This window comes from Diabrotica virgifera, chromosome 4 (genome assembly GCF_917563875.1).
Source record: "Diabrotica virgifera virgifera chromosome 4, PGI_DIABVI_V3a".
NCBI classification, from domain to species: Eukaryota; Metazoa; Arthropoda; class Insecta; order Coleoptera; family Chrysomelidae; genus Diabrotica; species Diabrotica virgifera.
In genome coordinates, this window is record NC_065446.1 from 161,110,211 (window position 1) to 161,134,170 (window position 23,960).

The 23,960-nt window shown below is 32.7% G+C and overlaps 1 protein-coding gene across 1 annotated transcript in view; it reads left to right on the forward strand.

The window, feature by feature from the left end:
* Window positions 1-1,940: 1,940 nt before the first annotated feature.
* The window catches only part of LOC114330762 (TBC1 domain family member 1), a 537,565-nt gene continuing 515,545 nt past the window's right edge, over window positions 1,941-23,960 (forward strand). Inside the window, exon 1 of the mRNA XM_050648467.1 lies at window positions 1,941-2,365. Coding sequence (XP_050504424.1) covers window positions 2,252-2,365 — 114 coding nt within the window. The 5' untranslated portion in view covers window positions 1,941-2,251. The remainder of the gene's footprint in view (window positions 2,366-23,960) is intronic.

The window sequence follows — 23,960 nt, forward strand, 5'->3', positions numbered from 1 at the left end:
TTGGCTATACCATACTGATGACGACTAATAAGTCAGAAACACGTGTCTGTGGTTGCATTCCATCTTATGCATATTTTGTATTTTCATTGTTGCGAGCCATGCCGATATTTATTAACTCGCGTTAACCTCTCCTTGTTTGATCTTAAAACGTTTTAAACGTTTGGCATTACTTTCCTCAGGTAGCTGTAGCTTCCTCCGTGGATGTGTTAGTTGTTGCTCTCGAATCCTAAGGGCCTTCTAACATTACAGCCACAAATTGGTTGCGTTGCTCCTGTTTGGCTATACCATACTGATGACGACTAATAAGTCAGAAACACGTGTCTGTGGTTGCATTCCATCTTATGCATATTTTGTATTTTCATTGTTGCGAGCCATGCCGATATTTATTAACTCGCGTTAACCTCTCCTTGTTTGATCTTAAAACGTTTTAAACGTTTGGCATTACTTTCCTCAGGTAGCTGTAGCTTCCTCCGTGGATGTGTTAGTTGTTGCTCTCGAATCCTAAGGGCCTTCTAACATTACAGCCACAAATTGGTTGCGTTGCTCCTGTTTGGCTATACCATACTGATGACGACTAATAAGTCAGAAACACGTGTCTGTGGTTGCATTCCATCTTATGCATATTTTGTATTTTCATTGTTGCGAGCCATGCCGATATTTATTAACTCGCGTTAACCTCTCCTTGTTTGATCTTAAAACGTTTTAAACGTTTGGCATTACTTTCCTCAGGTAGCTGTAGCTTCCTCCGTGGATGTGTTAGTTGTTGCTCTCGAATCCTAAGGGCCTTCTAACATTACAGCCACAAATTGGTTGCGTTGCTCCTGTTTGGCTATACCATACTGATGACGACTAATAAGTCAGAAACACGTGTCTGTGGTTGCATTCCATCTTATGCATATTTTGTATTTTCATTGTTGCGAGCCATGCCGATATTTATTAACTCGCGTTAACCTCTCCTTGTTTGATCTTAAAACGTTTTAAACGTTTGGCATTACTTTCCTCAGGTAGCTGTAGCTTCCTCCGTGGATGTGTTAGTTGTTGCTCTCGAATCCTAAGGGCCTTCTAACATTACAGCCACAAATTGGTTGCGTTGCTCCTGTTTGGCTATACCATACTGATGACGACTAATAAGTCAGAAACACGTGTCTGTGGTTGCATTCCATCTTATGCATATTTTGTATTTTCATTGTTGCGAGCCATGCCGATATTTATTAACTCGCGTTAACCTCTCCTTGTTTGATCTTAAAACGTTTTAAACGTTTGGCATTACTTTCCTCAGGTAGCTGTAGCTTCCTCCGTGGATGTGTTAGTTGTTGCTCTCGAATCCTAATGGCCTTCTAACATTACAGCCACAAATTGGTTGCGTTGCTCCTGTTTGGCTATACCATACTGATGACGACTAATAAGTCAGAAACACGTGTCTGTGGTTGCATTCCATCTTATGCATATTTTGTATTTTCATTGTTGCGAGCCATGCCGATATTTATTAACTCGCGTTAACCTCTCCTTGTTTGATCTTAAAACGTTTTAAACGTTTGGCATTACTTTCCTCAGGTAGCTGTAGCTTCCTCCGTGGATGTGTTAGTTGTTGCTCTCGAATCCTAAGGGCCTTCTAACATTACAGCCACAAATTGGTTGCGTTGCTCCTGTTTGGCTATACCATACTGATGACGACTAATAAGTCAGAAACACGTGTCTGTGGTTGCATTCCATCTTATGCATATTTTGTATTTTCATTGTTGCGAGCCATGCCGATATTTATTAACTCGCGTTAACCTCTCCTTGTTATATATATATATATATATATATAAATATCTAAATATATAAATTTCTCGTTAATTGCTTTTAAAATCAGTAATTACAACCTTCCAATCACAAAACCGCAACACCAAAGTCAAAAGTAAACAACAGCATACAATAATTCTAAATATTCCGTAATCGTCGTGTGAATAGTTCAACCTTGCTCTTGCTATTGCCTAGGTATCTACTAATTGATTTTGTTACAATAAATTTCTGCTTTGCATTTTTAGCGTACATTTTAACTAGCCGTGAGCTCCGCGCGTTTTTTGCTACGATCAATACGGAATGCCCTTATGAGATGCGCAATGTGCTAAAGGTAACCTACAATATTGTGATTAAATAAATGTCAGATATGACGTACGTACAATTGTAGAAGTTATTTGGTGATTAGGTGATTTATTTCATAAGTGCCGGGCATTTGTTTTTGTGGATGTTTTGACTGAAGTTAAAAATGAAGCTGATTCCAGTGACGTACCAGGGTTTCACTGCCATGGATAGACGATTTTCCAGCTCTATGCTACCATGGATCGTTTCTGAAATCAGAAAGAGAAACTCTACAGAAAAGGTTCGTATTGTATTTGCTTTGTTATTTGAGATATACCTACTTTAATGGTAAATATAACTCGATATATACAGAGTGTTTCTATATTCGACCGATAACGCTCTACTAGAGAGGGAATTCTCGAGGATTTTGATATTTGAACATAAACCCTTAAAGATCTCGTTGCTGAGATACCGAGGTTGAAAATTTAAAAACAAAATCGAAAATTTATTATATGTAGATCAAAAACGGATATATGAATAATTTTTCAAATTTGATGAACAATATAAGTAGGTATCTACACTTGAAGAAAATAATAATTTGACCTTAACTAACTTTTAAAAATTTAACCAGTTGCTCTATCAGAGTTATTGATATTACTTAGTCCCCCTATTATTAAATAATAGGGAGACATAGGGAACAATAGCATAAGTTTTATGCTATTATTGGGGCAAAACATTTTCTTTTATATTTCTTAAATTATCATAAATTAAATTTCCTTCAAAAAGAAATAACTTATTCTGGCTCTAAAATGACTGGTGTCGTAGATATTTGCCCCCAATCAAAAGTCTACTTACGTAGATAAATTACAAATAATCCTTTGTGTACATTAACGTCCGTTGTTTTGCTATTTGCTTTAGTTTTTACTATTGATTAAATTTTTATTAATAATTAAGCGCAGATCGTGGAAAAAACAAAAAATAAAATAATAATTAGTGCGTCGAACCTAGTAGCCCGATCAAAGAACAATCTGACCCAAAAAAAAAATAAAGGAAGGATGAAAATTTGGGAATAGGTAGTTGAAATTGTCTATTATTAGTATGGTATAGTTAGACCCAAACCCAGACATCCAAAGTGAAAGTTATCCTCCAACACCAAATTGTTCTATATGGTCCACATAATGTTCAGAAAAAAGTCACACCATTTTGAGCGTCGGGTTGGAGGGGGGGGGGGGGGGGGAGAAAATTCGTAGTTTTTTACGTTTTTCGTCAATATTTCTAAAACTAAGCGGTTTAGCATGAACAACCTTCTACACAAAATTGTTCTACATTAAATTTGAAATAAAAAAGGCCCTATGCATAACCCTTCTAAAATGAAGGGTTCCAAAGTTACGGAGGTAGTATAGTATAATTGGTCCAAAAAAAGGCCTAACCCAGACATCCAAAGTAAAAGTTTTCCTTCAACACCAAATTGTTCTATATGGTCCACATATTGTTCAGTAAAAAGTTACACCATTTTGAGCGTCCGGTTTGGGGGGGGGGGGGGAGATGGGGGAGAAGTCGGTAAATTAGTAGTTTTTTTACGTTTTTCGTCAATATTTCTAAAACTATGCTTTAGCGTAAGGAATGTTCTATAGAAAAATGTTCTACATAAAATTTAAAATAAAAAAGGTTCTATACATAATTGTTATAAAATCAACGGTTCCAGAGTTACGGAGGGTGAAAAGTGGAGGATTTCGATACTTTTTATATTTACCGATTTCTCCCCCCTATCCCCCCCAAACCCGACGCTCAAAATGGTGTGACTTTTTTCTGAACATTATGTGGACCATATAGAACAATTTGGTGTTGGAGGATAACTTTCACTTTGGATGTCTGGGTTTTTGGTGTAGTTATATAAACATTGCCCAAAAAATATAAAAAGTATCGAAAACCTCGACTTTTCACCCTCCGTAACTCTGGAACCGTTGATTTTATAACAATTATGTATAGAACATTTTTTGTTTTAAATTTCATGTAGACCATTTTGTATATAACATTGTTTACGCTAAAGCAAAGTTTTAGAAATATTGACGAAAAACCTAAAAAAACTACTAATTTACCGGCTTCTCTCCCATCTCCCTCCCAAACCGGACGCTCAAAATGGTGTAACTTTTTACTGAACAATATGTGGACCATATAGAACATTTTGGTGTTGAAGGAAAACTTTTACTTTAGATGTTTGGGTTAGGTCTTTTTTTGGACCAGGTATACTATACTACCTCCGTAACTTTGGAACCATTCATTTTAGAAAGATTATGCATAGGGCCTTTTTTATTTCAAATTTAATGTAGAACAATTTTGTATAGAGAGTTATTCATGCTTAACCGCTTAGTTTTAGAAATATTGGCGAAAAACTTAAAAAACTACGAATTTACCGATTTCTCTCCCCTCTCCCCCCCAAACCCGACGCTCAAAATGGTGTGACTTTTTTCTGGACACTGTGTGGACCATATAGATCAATTTGGTGTTGAAGGATAACTTTCACTTTGGATGTCTGGGTTATGCCATCTTTTGGATCAACTATACTATACTATATTATATAAGAAAAAGTTTACAATTCTACATACCCTCCATTTTATAAAAATGGAGGGGAATACCCCCCTCTCGAAAGTGAAAAATATGCATTAAAAATAAGTCCGGAATTGGATCAAATTCTAAGCAACTTTTCCCTGAGTCAATACTTTTCGAGTTATTTGCAAGTTAATATGTTCATTTTTAACAGAAAAAAACATGTTTTTGGACGGTTTTCGGATATAACTCAAGAAGTAAGTATTTCAGCGAAAAAAATATTCTTAGCAAAAATATAGCTTATAAAAAACTGAAAAAATGGTGTATGCTTGAGGTCTGTAGACCCAGTACAAGCACAGTTGTAGCTAATGAAAAGTAGGTTCTTCTTCATAAAATTCCAAATCGAATATTTCAATGTGAAATAACCCAAAAACGGAGCACTTTTCGGGAAAATTCATTTCAACTTTTTTAAAGTGTTTAAAAAAAGGATTATTTTTGTTTTTTAAAAAAACTTGTAACTTTAAAAGTAAATGAGTTACGGTCAAAATATTGTTGGTCCCTTTTATTTTTTGGTAAAAAAATCGCGAAAATCACCCCCTAATTAGCATCACAAATAAATTTTATCATTGCCACTTCACAAGTTACTTTGCTTGTATATTATTTATATATGTAAGTTTCATCGGTTCAAAGTGCTTATTTTTGAAAAAGCTGTAGTTAAAATGGCTTGAACGAATAACTAATCACGAGTTTAGGCAAATTTTGAACAGCCATAGCATAATCAATTTTAGTATAACAAGAAAACAAAAAAGGAAAAATATTCAGAAAAGCAAAACGTACATTTTATTATTCTTTAAGGTTTTTGGTATTACTAATAATTTTTAAGTTAATTCCATGAACAATTCCATTTTTTTTTTCAAAATTAAAAAAAAATGTTTTATTTTAAACCCATTTTTTTTCAAAACTGAGCACTTTAACCCAATGAAATTTATAGATAATATAAACAATACATAAGTAAAGTAACTTGTGAAGCGGTTACGATTAATTTTATTTGGGAAGCTAATTAGGGGGTGATTTTCGCGATTATTGTACCAAAAAATAAAAGGGACCAACAATATTTTGAGCGTAACTCACTTATTTTTAATGTTATAATTTTTTTTTTAAAACAAAAATAAACCTTTTTTAAACACTTTAAAAAAGTTTTAATGAATTTTCCCCGAGTGCTCTGTTTTTGGTTATTTCACTTTGAAATATTCGATTTGGAATTTGACGAAGAAGAACCTACTTTTCATTAGCTACAACTCTACTTATACTGGGTCTGCAGACCTCACGCGTACACCATTTTTTTCAATTTTTTATAAGTTATATTTTTCGCTAGAGTACTTACTATTTGAGTTATCTGCGAAAAACCGTCCATAAACATGTTTTTTTTTTTGTTAAAAATGAACATATTCACTCGCAAATAACTCGAAAAGTATTGACTTAGTGAAAAAACTCTCAAGAACAAAAGTTGCTTAGAATTAGCCATTTTATCTAATTCCGGGCCTATTTTGAACGCATTTTTTCACTCACGAGAAAATATTTTTCACCCCGTATTTCCCAATTTTTGTAAAATGAAGGGAATGTAGAATTGTAAACTTTTTCTTATATAATAATAGACAATTTCAACTACCTATTGCCAAATTTTCATCCTTCCTTTATTTTTTTGGAGGTTTTCGTAAAATTTTGTGTTCCTTGATCGGGCTATAGTAGGTCCATGGTTTGATTGATGATCATCTTCTGTATCTATTTTCCAGTTTGTTCTGGGTCGACTCTTCTCTGACATCCTCCTATTGTAGTTCACAGTAGCATTTTCAGTAGTCTGCCCTGTGACATCCTTTGTATGTGTCCTAGCTATGTTAGTCGTTGGGTTCTTCTTACTGCTACTATGCTGGGCTCCCCATATAACTTTCTCAGATCTTCATTTGTCCTTCTGATCCAAACGCTATTCTCTATTTTTACTCCAAATATTTTTTGTAGTACATTTTGTTCCCAAAACTTTGTTCCCTTTGTTCCCTGCACCATTTCTTGTTTTTTCTTAATTAATGTCCTTGTCTCGGATGCATAAGTTACTATAGGCCTAATGATAACCTTTCTGTATATTCTTAATTTTCAGCTCTTGATGTGCATTTTTTATTTCTTAATTTTATTTATCTACTTAATGCATAAAAACATTTGTTCTATTTTGGGTTTTAACTTCTATATTTTTGGTTTTTGTGTTATAATTTCTCCTAGACGTTCGAACCTCTTCACTTCCAGAAATCTATTAGTCGAGGAAATGAAGCTGAAAAAAAGGCAAAACCTCACAATTTTTTCGTCCAGCATCGATTTGTACAAACATTTGGGATTATGCTCATTACACCCTCTAGTTCATTTTCTATATTGAGCCGTTGTACGCTTTTGTTTTTTTAAGGGTGAAAAGTACCCCTAATTGTAAAAAATTATAAAATAACATTTTAAACTTTAATATTGTCAACATTTGGTTCTTATTAGTTACATAATGATTGTTTTATGCTTCAAGATATACTATCATAATATTTAAACCCTTAAAACCACCCTTGTTGGAGCTATATATAAAAAATTTACTTATCCTAAAAGAATAATTTCGGCTTGCATCGATTTACAAAAAAAATTGGGATTAGGATCATCTCACCCTGTACTTCATATTCTATATCATGCTTAAGGGCGTTGATTATTTTTAGGGGTGTAAACTACCCCTTATTGTCAAAAATTATATAAAATTATTGTAAACTTTAATATGGGTAAAATTTGGTTTTGATTGGTTAAATAATGATTGTTTTATACTTTAGGATATAATATCAGAATATTTCAACCCTTAAAAACCACCCTTAATAACATTACAGTTTTAATAAGTAGATATTTTAATAGATCTATACAGAAAAAAAGTAGAAATGAAGAATTACAAAAAAATTTATTTACACAAAAAAACGAATTTACAAATATGTACAAATACAAATACAAATAGTTTTTTACTCATCTTCCAGTATACGAACCGGTTTATACATACATTGAAAATTGTCCATAAGCGGACTATTCGAATTTGTCGAAAAAAAATTCGTTATATAAACATAGCTCCTTCATTTTTGGTGATAAAAAGTTTTTTCAAAAATGACTTTGTAGAATTTTTGAAGAGTTATAAGACTGTGTCAACTAAATTCTGTAAGATCCCTTAGTTTTTAATTAGGATGGGTTTAAAAGGCTCGAATATGGGGGTGTTTGCTCGTAAATAGAGGATTTAAACAGCTATATCTCGCTAACTGTTCACTGTAATGAAAATCTATGCACAAAGAAATTTTAGTTATTAAAAAATCTACAATTTAGTAATCCATAATTTTTTTCGTATCTCCAGTATTTTCGGAGATATTTTGAAATAAAAGGTGAAAAATGGGAAATTGCAAAAAATTAATTTTTCTTTAAACTCCAATTTTCCTAAAATTAGGTCTTTTAAATAAGTCAAACTTGTTGGGTATCTTGATAATACAGATATAAAAGGAATTACATAAAGATAAAGACCAATTTTTAATTAGGAGGGTAGTTAGGGGGTTGTTTTCACTGATTTTTTCATAGAGAAGGGCAGGTACCGACCTTTTTTTGATCATAAGTCGCTTAATTTTCAGGCTAGAACTTTTTATTATCATTTTTTGAAAGGTCTAACTATGTACATCATTCAGTGTTAAAATTTCAAACGAATCGGTCGTGTATCGAGTGAGTGAAATTATACAGGTTTTTTATGGTCATTAATGGACAATAATAATATGGATAACGATATACCTCCTCAACCACCAGATCGAGGAAAAAATGTAAAATTCAACAACGAAGGCGAGATTATGGAAACAGAATTGGAAACACCCGGATTAGGTAGTATTCAGAAAAATACGCAGGTAACGGAAAATCATGATAAAAATAAATATTCAGAGGCTTCGGTAAGTCAAAATAATATTTCTAATCAAAATACAGTAATATCAAAAAGATTTAATTTTACAAATAACAGTCAGTTAGGTGAGGTAAATACCACTCCGAGCGTAAATAATAGTCAGGTAATTAATAACGCAAACAAAAACTTGTATACTGCAACTGATAATGGACCTTATTATGTCTATATTGAAAATAGTCTAGCCAACATTGGAAAATTTTATCGGATTGGGACAGCAAAAATTATAATTAATTCGGTTCCGGAGATTCAAAATAATATTAAACAAATAACCGTTATAGGTAGAAATAAAGTTAAGGTAGAACTAAATTCGTTAGCAAGTGCAAATAAATTAATATTGTCAGAAAATTTAGCTATTAAAAATTATAATGCGTATTTACCAAATTTTCTTATTCAAAAAAAGGGCGTAATTAAGTTGGTAGATAAAGATTTAGATACAAAAGAATTGAAATCATTAATTAAACCAAGATACGGATATAATTTTGATGTTATAGATGTCAAAAGAATAAATAGAAAGGTTATAAATTCAGAAGGAAATGCAGATTTTGTACCTACATCTACCATAATTGTTACATTTAAAGGGCAAATAGTGCCACATCAGGTAGTTATAGAAAAATTAGTGTACGAAGTAGAAACGTATCAACCGAGATTAATTCAATGTTTGAAATGTTTACGGTACGGACACGTTAATTTTCAGTGTAGAGGAACAGACAGGTGTAGGTTTTGTGCTGGAGAACATGAGAGTTTAAAATGTTTAGATAAAGAGTCAGTAAAATGCATATTATGTAACGGGAATCATTCCGCAACAGATATAAGGGCTGAGTGTCCAGAAAGAGAAAAACAAAAGAGTATTAAAAATATAATGAACGTAGAAAAAATATCTTATTATGAGGCTAAAACAAAATATCAAAAAAATTTCTCATCGGCAGAAAAAAATAGTCAAACATCGAATCATTATACAATAACAAAACGTAGAAGAACAGAAAGTGTTAATTCGATAACAAACGACACGGAAACGCTTGAACAACGTAAAGAAATACTAAGTAAACCGAAACCACAATCACAAACAGTCTATAGTAATTTTCATAATGTACCACAGTATCATAATATTTCATCTAATTTACAGATAAATAAACTTCTTAAAGATGCCGACACAACAACTGGCTCTTCGTTCAAAATAGGTATAAAATCTAAAACATCTATTAACTTATTATTTAATAAGGAAATTTGGCCACATGGTGTTAACATTAAATGGTCTATAGAATCTTCCTATTCTGAACCAACGCTTTCATCTCAGTCACATAAGAATCCGAAGAATCTCAGAAGCCCTGTCACCTTGGAAAATCCAATTACCAATTCTCGCAAGAACAAAGATGAAGTAGAAAACACAAACATACGTACAGACAAGCAAGCCATCGAAGTTTGTAAATCTAAGAATCCGTTCCATTCGCCAATAAATTTCGTTAAGAAGGATACTTTAGAACCATCGATAAATCTGGATCCTTTGACCCCACCAAGAGTTCGATTAACCAATAACTCTAATAGTCGATATCTTCTAGCCAGATTAAGGGAACCGGATATCTTAAAAGCCATTAAACTTCATCTTTCTTATCTACATGACCAACCAGCTTCAGTGTTTTACGATGGATTTACCAACACAAGCGTTAAACTCTTTTTGGCTTCCGAGGGACTTCCCACTAAGACAGAAGATCTACGACAAATTCTGCTAGACTTCAACAATGCCTATGGAATTGGTCCAGATGAGGTGGAAGCTGATCTTAATGCTTATAGGTCCTTTCTCACTTCTGAAAGAATTATCCACCTGCAAAAATCAAGGGAATGTCACCGAAATTACTATTCCGCTGCCTCTCCAAAACGAAATTTTTAAACATCACGACGTGTTCTGAGTGACTAGAATCCTCAAATTGTTTTAGTGATAACAACTTTAGCATGGTTCTGATTAACATTCGTTCTATAAGATACAAAACTGATGAATTGTTTTTGTTCCTAGAGGAATTAGGGTTTCCCCCGGTAGTTGCGGTTACAGAGCACTGGCTTGAAGTCAACGAGCCTTTGTTTGTAGATAAATACACCACAATTGCTAGGTATGATCGTCCAAGCTCAGCTTATGGGAGGACGCTAATTTTGTCTACGAGTAATGATTTTTCTTTGGTAACAAAATATGACTTTCTGTTAAGTGAAGCCTCCTTTGAGTTTTCCTTAGTTTACAATAAGAATCTTAATCTTTATATTATTTGCATTTATAGATCACCTGCTTCTTCCGTGGAACTATTTTTTCAGAACCTGCTAAATTTGTTAGATGACCTGCCCCATAAAAGTAGAAAAATTTTATGCGGGGACTTTAACATTGATTATGCTGCTGCTTGTGCTACATGAATATCCTTGGTCAACATATTTGAATCGTATGGTCTAACAATGCACGTTGATTCTCCTACAAGGATTACAAAAACTTCATCTACCATAATTGATTATACAGTCTCAGATTTCTCACCACTTGATGTCCACTCTACAATTATTAATGCTGGACTATCTGATCATGAAGCAGTTTATACGAAGTATAATATCTCCAGCAAACCCTCCTCGAAAACCCGACGTTTAGGCAGGATTTTTTCCACCCGGAACTTTCGTAAATTCCAAAATTTATGCTTAACCTCTGAGTGGCGCTTTTCTGCCATGGACGTGAATAATAATTTCAGTGAATTCTTAGATAAGCTTATCTGTATCTTCAATAAAGCATTTCCTTTAATTGCAATTAAGCCAAAATATCACAAACCCTGGACTACTAAAGATATCCGAATATCTTCCAAGAATATGCCTTCTCTTCTCTACATCAAGAAATTTACTACCAACGTCTCTATCACTGAATATATCACCAAGTACAGGGCAACCTATCTTAAACTTATAAAATCAGCTAAAAAAGTCTACTACCAGAACCGTCTGGGAAGCTCCAAAAGTGTTGCAAAAGAAACTTGGTCCATAATAAACGATCTTCGAAATAAAACCCACACTGCTCAAACATTTTCCCTTCCAGACCCTGAAAATCTAAATGAATACTTTGTTAATGTGAGTAAAAATATTACATCAACTATTTTGCCACAACAAGATCCCATTTCATATCTCCCTAATTCAAGAAAGGTCTCGAATTCATTCTTTATAAAACCAGTCGTTAAATCTGAACTAATCCAAACAATTAATAGTATCAAAAGCAAATCTTCCTGTAGTACTGATGGTCTATCGATCAAAATTTTTTCTAATCTTCCAGAAAATGTTTTAGAAGTCCTCATCTCACTAATTAATGATTCTTTTGAGAAAGGTAAATTTCCAGAGTGCCTGAAGACAGCCATCATTATTCCTCTTCATAAGGGTGGTGAAATATCTAATACCTGCAATTATAGACCTATTGCACTACTACCGGTACTCTCCAAAATTATTGAGAGACTCATAAAAGCCCGACTTATGTCCTTTCTAGTTGAAAACAACATTTTATCACAAAATCAGTTCGGCTTTTTAAATAATAAATGCACCACTGGTGCCATGTTTTCTGTACTACATGAGGTTTATCAAGCACTGAACAATAATCTTTACACTGCCACCGTTTTTTGTGACTATGCCAAAGCTTTTGATTGTGTAAATCACAACATTTTGATAAAAAAAAACTAAATTTCTACGGAATTCGAGGCATTTCTTTAGATTGGTTCCAATCTTACTTGGAAGATAGGAAACAACTAGTTAGAGCAAATGATAAAGACTCTAGTCTCAAAAACATTGTATGTGGGGTACCTCAAGGTTCAGTATTGGGTCCTCTAGTTTTCCTTATCTTTATTAATGACATCACTAATTTAAAAATCGATGGAAACATCTTTCTTTTTGCTGATGATACCAGTATCACTTGGAGCAACTCAAATATTGCAACTCTTCATGCTACTATAACTTCTGATCTACTTACAATAAAAACCTGGTCTGACTCAAATTTACTCTCGTTTAACGTAGATAAAACAGTAGCATAGATAAAGTAGCTCTTCAACCCTTACCTCTTAATAACAGCCAGATCAGTACCGTTGATTCTGTAAAATTTCTTGGCATTTTTTTAGACAGCAACCTTAAATGGTCCCTCCATATCGATTTGTTACGGAAGAAACTCTCTTCAGCCTACTATGCTATAAGATCTGTTTCGAATGAACTCAATTTAGCATCTTCCAAATAACATATTTTTCTTTGTTCGAGTCACATCTTCGTTATGGTCTTCCTTTTTGGGGTTCTGGTACAGCTGCCCAATTCGATGTTATTTTCAAATTACAAAAAAGAGCTATAAGATATCTGTTTGGCCTCAGAAGAACAACACACTGCAGAAGTTACTTCAAAGATCACGGAATTTTAACCCTTCCATCTTTGTATATTTTAGAAACTGTTTGCTTAATTCGTAAACATCTACATGTCTTTCCACCAAGACCTAATCATCACTACTTCACGAGAAATTCTACGTTTGACGTCTATTTGCCGACCCCGTCCTCGGAGTTAGTAAAGAAATCGATATTATATTCCGCAAAAAAATGTACAATCATCTCCCCCTACAACTAAAATCTGCACCATCTTTTCCCAAATTCCGTAAACTGACAAAAGCCTACCTGTCTGAAAGACCATATTATTCAGTAGAAGATTATTTTAGTCAATAACTAAGAAATTACAGTACCCTTTGCACAAGTAGTATTTTTATTATTTTTTTATCTATATTTGGGTGTCATATGCAGCAGCTTAACTTTTTAACTTTTAAACCTTTTTTATTAATTATTAGGTAGACTATGGATTTGGAATTTATTTAAATTTTTGCAATTGATTATTTCTGTTTTAACTTCGATTTATTTATTTATTTTATTTAACTTATTGACGATTTATGTAATTTTAGTAAATTGGATTGTTACTGTTTTGTTTTTTTTTACTATTTATAAGCTTTGTCGATAAAATTGTAAAATTTTTCATGGCAATAAAGCATATTTCTATTCTATTCTATTCTAAAAAATATGTGTGATAATATTTTGGAATGCTTTACAACTATTCTCAATAATTTAAATCAATCTTTAGAAGCAAATACATTGTTAGTTTTAAAAAATAGTATAGAGAAAATTCTTACTAGAAATGGCGAATATAAATTTCCTACAATGGAATGGTAGATCAGTATTATCAAATAAAGGTACTTTAGAGAAATATCTTTTTGACAAGAATATATCTGTATGCTTTTTTCAGAAACCTGGTTTAAACAACATAAATATTAAATTCACAGGGTATAATATTTTTCGAGAAGATAGAGGTGATGGATATGGAGGAGTGGCTGTACTGCTAAAAGGAGGTATAGGTTTTTCTCCAGCTCCAGCATTTCATAAAATCAATAATGTAATGTGCAAACAGGTAACCATTCACTTAAATTTAGGAAAAAAGATAAATATATACTCTATTTATGTAAAACCAGGGTTATCTATATCTAAAAATGATTGGAAAATTTTTTTTAATAGTTTAAAAAAACCATTTTTAGTTGGTGGAGACTTTAATAGTCACAATATTGCTTGGGGTTGTAGTACTACGGATCGAGCGGGTAAAAATCTATTAGAAGCATGCGATGAGAGTGGTACTGTATATTTAAATACTGGTAAAGAAACGGTATTACCAAGGCCGGGATTTTTTAATAAATCAGCTATATATATTACCTTTTGTACAACCGATATTGCTCATTTATTTGAATGGGATGTAGACGATACAACACTAGGCTCAGATCATTATGTAATTTGTATGAAAATGAATATAAACGTTAGTGTAAGTAATATAGATTGTAAAACTAATTGGAAAAAAATGGAATGTTGATAAAGCAGATTGGGAGATTTTTTCCTACTATATGGAACAATATGCACAAACTCATAAAGGCAGTCACAGATATACAGATTTTATTACTAAACTAAATGAGGTCAATGCAATCAGTATACCAGAGAAGCGAAAATCGATTAATCCAAAATTTAATAAACATTGGTGGAATCAGGAATGTAGTAGGGCAGTCGAAGAACAAAAGGTAGCATTAAGACGGTACAAGAAAAAAGGAACAATGGAAAACTACATTAATTATAATAAATGTGTAGCCCAAACGAAAAAAATTATACAACAGAATAAAAAGAAAACGTGGAAAGAATTTTGCATGTCTTTAAACAGAAAAACAGATATTAAAAATATTTGGGGACAGGTTAAAAAGCTAAATAATGTGTACAAACCACCAATAAATTCAACAATAGAAGGGGAATGGACAACAACTTTCTTTAATAAAATTGCACCGCCAGGTCCGAGACAAAATATATTGTATCCAGTAAATACAGAAAGACACAGTCTAACTAAAAAAATTTCTGTGGACGAATTAGAGTCATCCATTAAAACAACTAAAAATACAGCTCCTGGAATAGATAATATACACTATGTTATGCTAAATAAGTTAGGGATGGCTGCAAAGGAGATGATCTTGGCAATATACAATGATATATGGATAACTGAAAGTTACCCCTCTAGTTGGAAAGAATTCTTAGTTGTTCCTTTTCTAAAACCAGATCGAAGTCCTGAATCACCAGATTCATATAGAGGTATCTCTTTGGGATCTTGTATTGCTAAAATTTTTAAAAGAATGGTTAAAATCAGATTGGAGAAGTGGCTAGAACTTAATAAAAACATGTCAATGACCCAATTCGGCTTCAGAAAAGGTTATTCTATTACAGAAAATCTAAGTCATATAATAACAGATATTAATTTATCCTTCACTAACAATAAATCAGTTACATCTCTATTTATAGATATTGAAAGTGCATACGATAATGTTAACCTCAACATATTGTATAATAAAATGATTGAAGTTGGATTACCAGAGTCTTTTAACACAAAAATAATCAAGTTGTATAGTAATAGAAAATTATATCTTCAAATTAACAACGAACGCTTACGACCACAAATAGCTCAAGACGGATTACTACAAGGAGGAATATTAAGTCCAATTTTATACCTAATATATACATATGATTTGGAAAAATCGGTAACAGATACTAAAATATTACAATTTGCAGACGATTTGGTAATTTATAGTGACCAAACAGAAAAAAAGTGTTATATAAATAATTGTAAATAAATAAATTAGATTACAAAGATTGCAATTGGCCGGACATGTGATAAGAATGGGAGAGGATAGGTTACCAAAACGAGCACTGAATGCTAGAATGCAAGGAAAGAGACCGGTTGGGAAGCCACGAAAGCGCTGGGAAGACACAGTAAACAGCGACGCACAAGCCCTTTTAGGAGTCCGTGTATGGAGAAGAGCAGCCACAGACAGGCAAGGGTGGAGGCAAAAAATAACGGAGGCCAAGGCTCAATTTGGGCTGTAGTGCCGTAGAAGAAGAAGAAGAAGAAGAAACAGAAATAAATACAGAGAAAACAGAGTTACACTGCAATTAGAAATTGGGCGTTTAAAAATGGTATGTCCCTTTCAAATAAAAAAACACAAGCATGTATATTTACCAAACGTAGGAAAGGCATTCCAAAGGAAATAGAAGTAATAGATGGTATTAAATTTCCGGTTAAAAAATCAATAAAATATCTTGGGGTGATTTTGGATCAGAAACTCTTATGGAAGGAACATATAGAAAACACAGTTAAGAAAGCAGAAAGGGGAGTGAACGTGTTGAGAACCATTTCACATTCTAAATGGGGAGCTGATCCTAATATTTCCTTACTGATGTATAGATCCTATATTAGATCAATAATAGACTACGGATCTATTTTCTATGCAGATGCAGCAAATGTTCATCTACAAAAAATTGAAAATGTTGTCAATAAATGTTTAAGACTTTGCATAGGTGCTTTAAAATCTACTCCAATAAACAATCTACATGTGGAGTGCGCAGAGATGCCATTAAGGTTAAGAAGAAATAAACTGTGTAGTCAATTCTTAGTAAATTTATCACATAAAGAATCAGAAATAATTAATAAAATTCATTGGCTTTCGATAAATGATTTAATAAAAGGTTATTGGAAAAAAAAAGAAATCTCCCTGTATTGCTGAATGTTATAGAGAACTGGCAGAATATAAAGAAACTTTACATACAACCCCAATTAATTTAAATTATATTTTTAATACAGTACAATTAAAAAATTTAAAAATAAACTTCCTAAGAGATTATTCCAATTATCCAACATGTATTAGAGATGTGATGTTTAAAGCTGATATTAAAGAACTATCATCAAATGCTTATCAAATCTACACCGATGCTTCCAAAAGTACTAAAGGAACAGCATGTGCAATATACGATCCTCAAAAAAATGAGAGTAAGATGTTTAAATTAAACGCAAATAGTAGCATATACTCAGCTGAATTAATAGGCATATTAGAAGCCTTAAAATACTGCCAACATCTTCCAAACAAGAAAATTTATATTTTCTCTGACAGTAAAAGTGCTTTGCAAAAAATTAAGCACCTTCAATCTACATCTAAAATAAATTATATCATCTTAGAAATATTACAAAAAGTTGAAGAATTAAATAAAGATTTCAAAACAATACATCTAATATGGGTCAAAAGCCATTGTGGAATACTGGGCAATGAAACAGTTGATGTCTTAGCTAAAAGGGCCATACACGAAGGAGAAAGAACAAAATACAAATGTACAACAAATGAAATAAAAAAAGTTATTAACAACGTTTGGAAATCAAAATGGGAAGAAGATAATAAAAACAATAAAAAGGCAAACATTACAAAGAAATTCAAGAAACGATTCCCAAAAAACCATGGTTTATAAAGGGGAATCTTTCCAAAAATGCAATAAGAAAAATTTGTCGTTTGAGGTTTAATCACGTACCGGTTCCCAAATTTCTATTTAAAATTCGTTTAAAAACCGATCCATATTGCAATTGTGGAGAAATAGGAGACGCAGAGCATCAAATATTAAATTGCTCTCTAATACAAGCTCAAGTGAAAATCTTTTTGGACAAAATTTATAAGTTAAAAGATGTCATACATCCAATTAATTTAAAATTCTTATTAAATCAAAGTAATAATCCACAACTGGTCATTTTATTATGTGAGCATATTAAAAATATTAAATTGGAAATATGAGTAGCTATGGTTAACTATTTGTATTTAGAATTAGATAAATATTGTAAAAACAATGTATTAAAAAAAAACAGAAACCATTAAGAAGACGAATAACCTCCGCGAGGATGAATCGGGTTTTAGTCTTACCGTAATGGAAAAAAACAAAAAACAAAAAAAAAAAAAATAAAAAACAAAAAAAAAAACAAAAAAAAAATATATATAACAAAAAAAAAATAAAAAAGATACAAAAAAAAGGAAAGAAAATATAATTGAATAAAAAGATGAATAATATAATGAAAACTAAAAGTAAAAAATGTGAATGTAAAATAATAATAATAATGATATGATGATATTGTAATGTATACATAGGGAAGTAAAATAAACATAGATTAGTTGAAATTAATGTAAAAATGAGCAAACTCGGTTAGATGGGCGAATGGACCCTAAGGTCCGCAGTCATACAAACCCAAGAAAAAAAAACTATGTACTTGAAAAAATATTATTTAAGCTTTCCTCGAAAAATGCAAAGTTTTTCCGTTATTTGGCTATGAATATTTCAAATTATGCATTTGACGAAAAAAGCTAACTTTTAACATGCCGTATCTCGGTTTGTATTGGTCTTAAATATATTACAGAGAAAGAATTTGATTTGTTACTAAAAGATACAATTTTGATATCTACAGTTTTTTTGATTAAATGCATATTTTTTGAGGTATTCTCAAAAAACCCTCTAAAAAAGTTGATTTTTTCGTCGAAAAACTGTTACTTTCAAGCGCGAATAACTCGAAAAATATTAGTTTTACGAAGAAAATTTAAAAAACATATTTTTCTTAGAATTAAGTTTTATATCCATTTACATGGATAAAATGTAATAAAAAATTCCCGCCCCGAGATGGGGTGGCAACTACCTCCAAGGTTTTAGTGTATATCGGCATGATATAGAAAATGATGCTTGGACTATTCCCTACCTTCTGTGAAAATTTCAAGTAAATCCATGCTGGACGAAAAAATTGCGAGCCAAAATGCTTCATTTCCTCGACTATATATTATGTTACTGTTTGTTTGTAGTGTTAGGTATTTTCCTCTTACATATTCCTAGTCTGAACACTCCACGTATTTTGTTTATGTTGTTCTTAAGCTATTTTCTTGTGGCATTTTTGTAGTTAACTATTTTTAATGGGAAATAAGCCACAATTTTACTAAAAAAATGATTTTATTAACGTCTCGACGTCCAAATCGAATACCAACGGTATTTTGACAACGGCGTCCGATTTGGCCGTCGGAACGTTAATAAAACCATTTTTTTAGTAAAATTGTGGCTTATTTCCCATTAAAAATAGTTAAGTATTTTGTTTATGTTGTTGTTTGTTTTTGTTTATAACGTTTGTCCCTAAAGTTTTCGGAAAAAATATGTATGTATTTTTTAATTGTAAATTAATTTTATTTTATTAACTAAATACAAAAAATTAATTCTACATATTTAAGGTTTATAATGTATTTTTATAGAACAGAAAGAGGTCCGTGATCTTCGATGGCACGTAAATTTGGTCTTGCATGTGCAATAAATCTTTGGACTGTTTCTAAATTGATCTCATGAAATTTTTGCAAAATTCTTCGCCTTAGCTGATCTTCATTTTGGGCTTCCCAGCCATTATTATACACCATTCGACTCAAAACAGCCCAAAACTCTTCTATAGGTCTCGCCTGAGGCACATTTGGAGGGTTGTCGCGCTTGGGAACAAAATTTATATTTTGAGCAGTTAACCAATCTGTAGTTCTCCTGGCGTAATGGCATGACGCTAAGTTGGGCCAAAATATAATTTCATCATTGGAGTGATGAGTATTTATAAATTGAACAAGCTTTGTAAGACACCTGTCAATGTAAATGTCAGCATTGAGAGCTTCACCGCGAACACGCCCAACAAACGGCTGTGAAATACTAGCTTCTGAAATGGCACACCATACCAAAATTTTATCGGCAAATTTCACTTTTCCCTTAAACCTAACTTCGTCCAGTGCATCTTGTACATTGCGTGTATAAAATCCGTCGTTGCCCTTCATTTCGGAATTGGATAAAGTAATAGCTATTTGTATAACAAGGGAGGAAAGTGTAACTTTTCCTCCCGAGAATGAAGTTTACTGCCCGACGCGTAGCGGAGGGCAGTAATCATTCAAGGGAGGAAAAGGCACTTTACTCCCATGTTATACATATGGGTTTTCCACCTTCCTCAAATAACAAGTAATTTTTTCATTTTTACTTAATTTATTTATGTAACTAACCAACAAAATTTATTAGAACTAAAACAACAAGTAGGTACAATATAACTGTCAACTGTCAAATATAAGTCAAATTATTAATGTAAACATTGTTAAATCAAAATAACAATTTACTGTTTTTTACCATTCTGCAAAATACAGGATGTTTTATAAATAAACGTTAAAATGTATAGATACTTCGTAATAGAAAATAGATATTATACAGGGCGTCAATAAGTTATATTTCATGAATGAAATACCATGACGTCACTTTTACTTTTCCTCCCTAGGGAGGAAAAGTACAACTTTGCTCCCTACAATCAGGTCTGGAAAAGTATACTTTCGGTAGAGGTAGGTGGAAAAATACTTTTCATCATCCATAATGAGAATTTTACCAGGAAAATGGATGCGTCTCAATGCACGGCAACATCTAGGAATTTTTTCTAACTGGGTTGGTGTGTACTTAGGAGCTTTTTTTCTTTTATATCGTTTTAAACTATTTCTAGAAATTGTTCTACTTACAGTCATTCGTAAAACATTATATCTTCGGCCAACATTTCGCAAATATTTTCCTAATTGGTTTCCATACTCTGAATTAATCTCTGTTCTCGAGCAGGAGTTAAAACTCTTGGTCTTCCACTTTCGGGCAAATTAAGGCATGGTATACCATTTTCGCACTCTTTAATTGTCTGGTAAATCGTTGACACAGAAATATTTTGAGCACTAAAAATTCTTACAATATTGCGTTTTGGTACATGTCCAACTAAACGATAAATACTTTGACGAATATTAAGTTTGTACGACATCTTAACGAACCGTATTTGTCAAAACTGACATTGTTTATATTGTTTAAGTTGTTTACTAATTTTGGTTTCCAATGGCAACTTGATCCAACGCTTCCTACCAATAATAATTTTAAATCTAAAATTTTCCGAAAACTTTAGTGACATACGTTATTTATGTTATTAGTAAATTATGTATGTAGTCGTTTTTTATGACTTTTTATTCTATTTCTTTAGTTATACGTATCACTTCAATGTTTGCTTCTCGCTAAAATTGCTATATTATCAGCGAACGCCAGGCATTGATGCTTTTTATAATTTCTATTGATATTCGCCTCCCGCAGCACGTTTTCCTGGAGACTAAAGAGAATAGATGAAAGTAAGTCGCCTTGCTTCTTCTCCTTCATTTACTAGAAATTGCCTGATATTTCATTATTTATTTTTACTTAATCTTCGTAGTGTTAATCGTTCAAATAATTTTTTTGCTTATTCCTAGTTCTTCAAGTGATTTGAACTTAAACAGTTCCTTCCTTTTTACTTTATCAAATGTCTGTTTAAAGTCTATAAATAATATGGTCATTTTTTGGTACCGATAGCTACCAGTAGTAGCTCTTTCAGCAAGAAAATGTTTTGTTGTGCTTCTTACTTGTCTAAAACCCGCCTGGTATTCATCAATTATATCTTTCATTTTTTTAGTAAATATGCTTTATATGCATTGCCAATATTTTTTATGCGAAAACTAATAAATTTAGACATAGGGAATGTTTTGATATAAAGAAAATTAGCAATATCAATCATTATTGAAAATTTTGACAATACGTAAAAAAATATGGCATTAATAAACCATTGCTATTTTGCTTATTTTTATTTATACAGGGAGTTGAACTTGTTACAATTTTCATATAAAATTGGTTATAACTTTATAAATACCCTGTATAACATAATAAACCTTTATATTTTTGTGATGTAGAAGTTAACAGGATTTCGAATTTAAAATAAAATATAGGGTGTTCCATTTAAAAAAACATAAGTTTGGTCTGCCACAGTGTTATCGAACACCCTGTAACCAGGGCCGCGTTTAGGTCAATTGCCGCCCTAGGCAATTCTCTAGTAGCCGCCCTTCAAACATGTACCATTTTTGCGAAAAAAAATGCAAGCAGAATTTTTGATTTAGGGAGCGTTCAAGTATTACGTAACGCGATTTTTGAAGATTTTTGACCCCGCTCCCCCCCCTCCGTAACGCAGTTTTTGAAGATTTTTGACCCCCCCCCCCAACCTGCGTTACGTAATACTTGAACGGTCCCTTAAATAAGAATGTTAGGTTCTTCATTGCTATCTATTACTATAGCGGATCTACTGAGCATTATCACACTAATCAATCAACTTGTATATTGATTTTAAAATTATTTAAGGCGAAACATTTTTTTGTCATTACTTTTTAAACCCTAGAAATGTCTGGCAATTATAATTCATATTTCTAATAATGTTTAAAAAGTAATGACAAAAAAATTTTTCGCCTTAATAGTTATTTATGATATAAGTGTTAAAAGTACAATTTTAAGGCACGCATGTAAAAGTTTGTTTTAAAACAGAGCAGACTCCATAATAGAAAATCAATGGAATACCATAAGCAGTATCATACTAAACACAGCGAAAGAAGTCCTAGGAACAAAGACACAACGGACAGAAGAAACATGGTTCGATGAAGAATGCAAACAAGCTATACAGGAAAGAAATGAAGCACATAAGAATTACATACTCAGACGGACTAGAGAGAGAAAAACAGAATTTGAAAACAAAAGACGAAGAGCAGATAAACTGTGCAGGCAGAAAAAGAGAAAGTACGAAAACCAACGGATACTAAACATAGAGAGGGAGTTTAAGGAAAACGAAACACGTAGTGCATACCAACTTATTAAACATTTAAGACAGGGATACAAACCGAAGACTAGCCTCTGCAAAAATAAGAAGGGTGAAATCATTAGCGATATGGACGAAATTAAGATAACCTGGATGACATATTTTAAGGAAGTATTAAACAAAGGGGCACAACCACCATTACAACAGCAGAGGCAGCAGCAGGCACGGCAGGAGGTACAACAAGAGCTGGGGGAAGATGGAGAAGAAAATGAATTAACTAGACCCCCAACGCTAGAGGAGGTCCAAACGGCAATCCACATACAAAAAAGCCATAAAGCACCGGGAATAGATAAAATACTGGCAGAACTACTCAAGCAAGGAGGAAGAAATTTGACACAACAGATGTACCAGCTAATACGAGAGATATGGATAGAAGAAGAAATCCCTCAACAATGGAAGAAAAGTATAATTTGCCCTATTAATAAAAAAGGAGACAAACTGTTGTGTCAGAATTATAGAGGCATCTCCTTACTTTGTTCGGGATACACATAAAATATTCACAAACATCCTTAATCGAAGACTTCAACCTCTCACGGAAAAAATCATCGGGGAATATCAAGCAGGGTTTAGGCAAAATAGATCTACCATTGACCAACTATTTACAGTTAAACAAATACTAGCCAAAGCATGGGAATATGACATGGACGTTTACAATCTCTTTGTAGATTTTAAACAAGCCTATGATTCAATAGATAGAACAATTCTACCTAATATATTGGAATAATTTGGCATACCATCAAAATTAATACGACTAGTGCAAATGACAATGACAGACACAGAAGCACAGGTATGTATTCAAGGACAGATCACTGATGCGTTTACGATAACGCAAGGACTGAAACAAGGCGACGGACTGGCTCCAACGCTTTTTAATCTTGTTCTTGAATATGTAATTAGACGGTTGACGGTGAGCGGAAATAACATACTTACAAACAAATCTACCCAATTAGCAGCATACGCAGATGATATAAACATAATGAGCAGAACAGTGAATGCAGCGGAAGAAACCTACGTTGAGTTGAAACAGAGTGCAGAAGCAGTAGGGCTAGCAATAAATACAAATAAAACAAAACTACTCATACAAACCAGATCAAATAGACCGGCGCAACAACACTTTATTGACGATATAGAACATGTGAATAGATTCACGTACCTAGGAATGGATCTGGTTGCAAGCAATGAAGAAGAACCGGAAATAAATAGAAGGCTTGTGCTGGCAAATAAAGCCTATTTCGCGATGGGCCACATATTCAAATCGCGAGACGTACACCGGAAA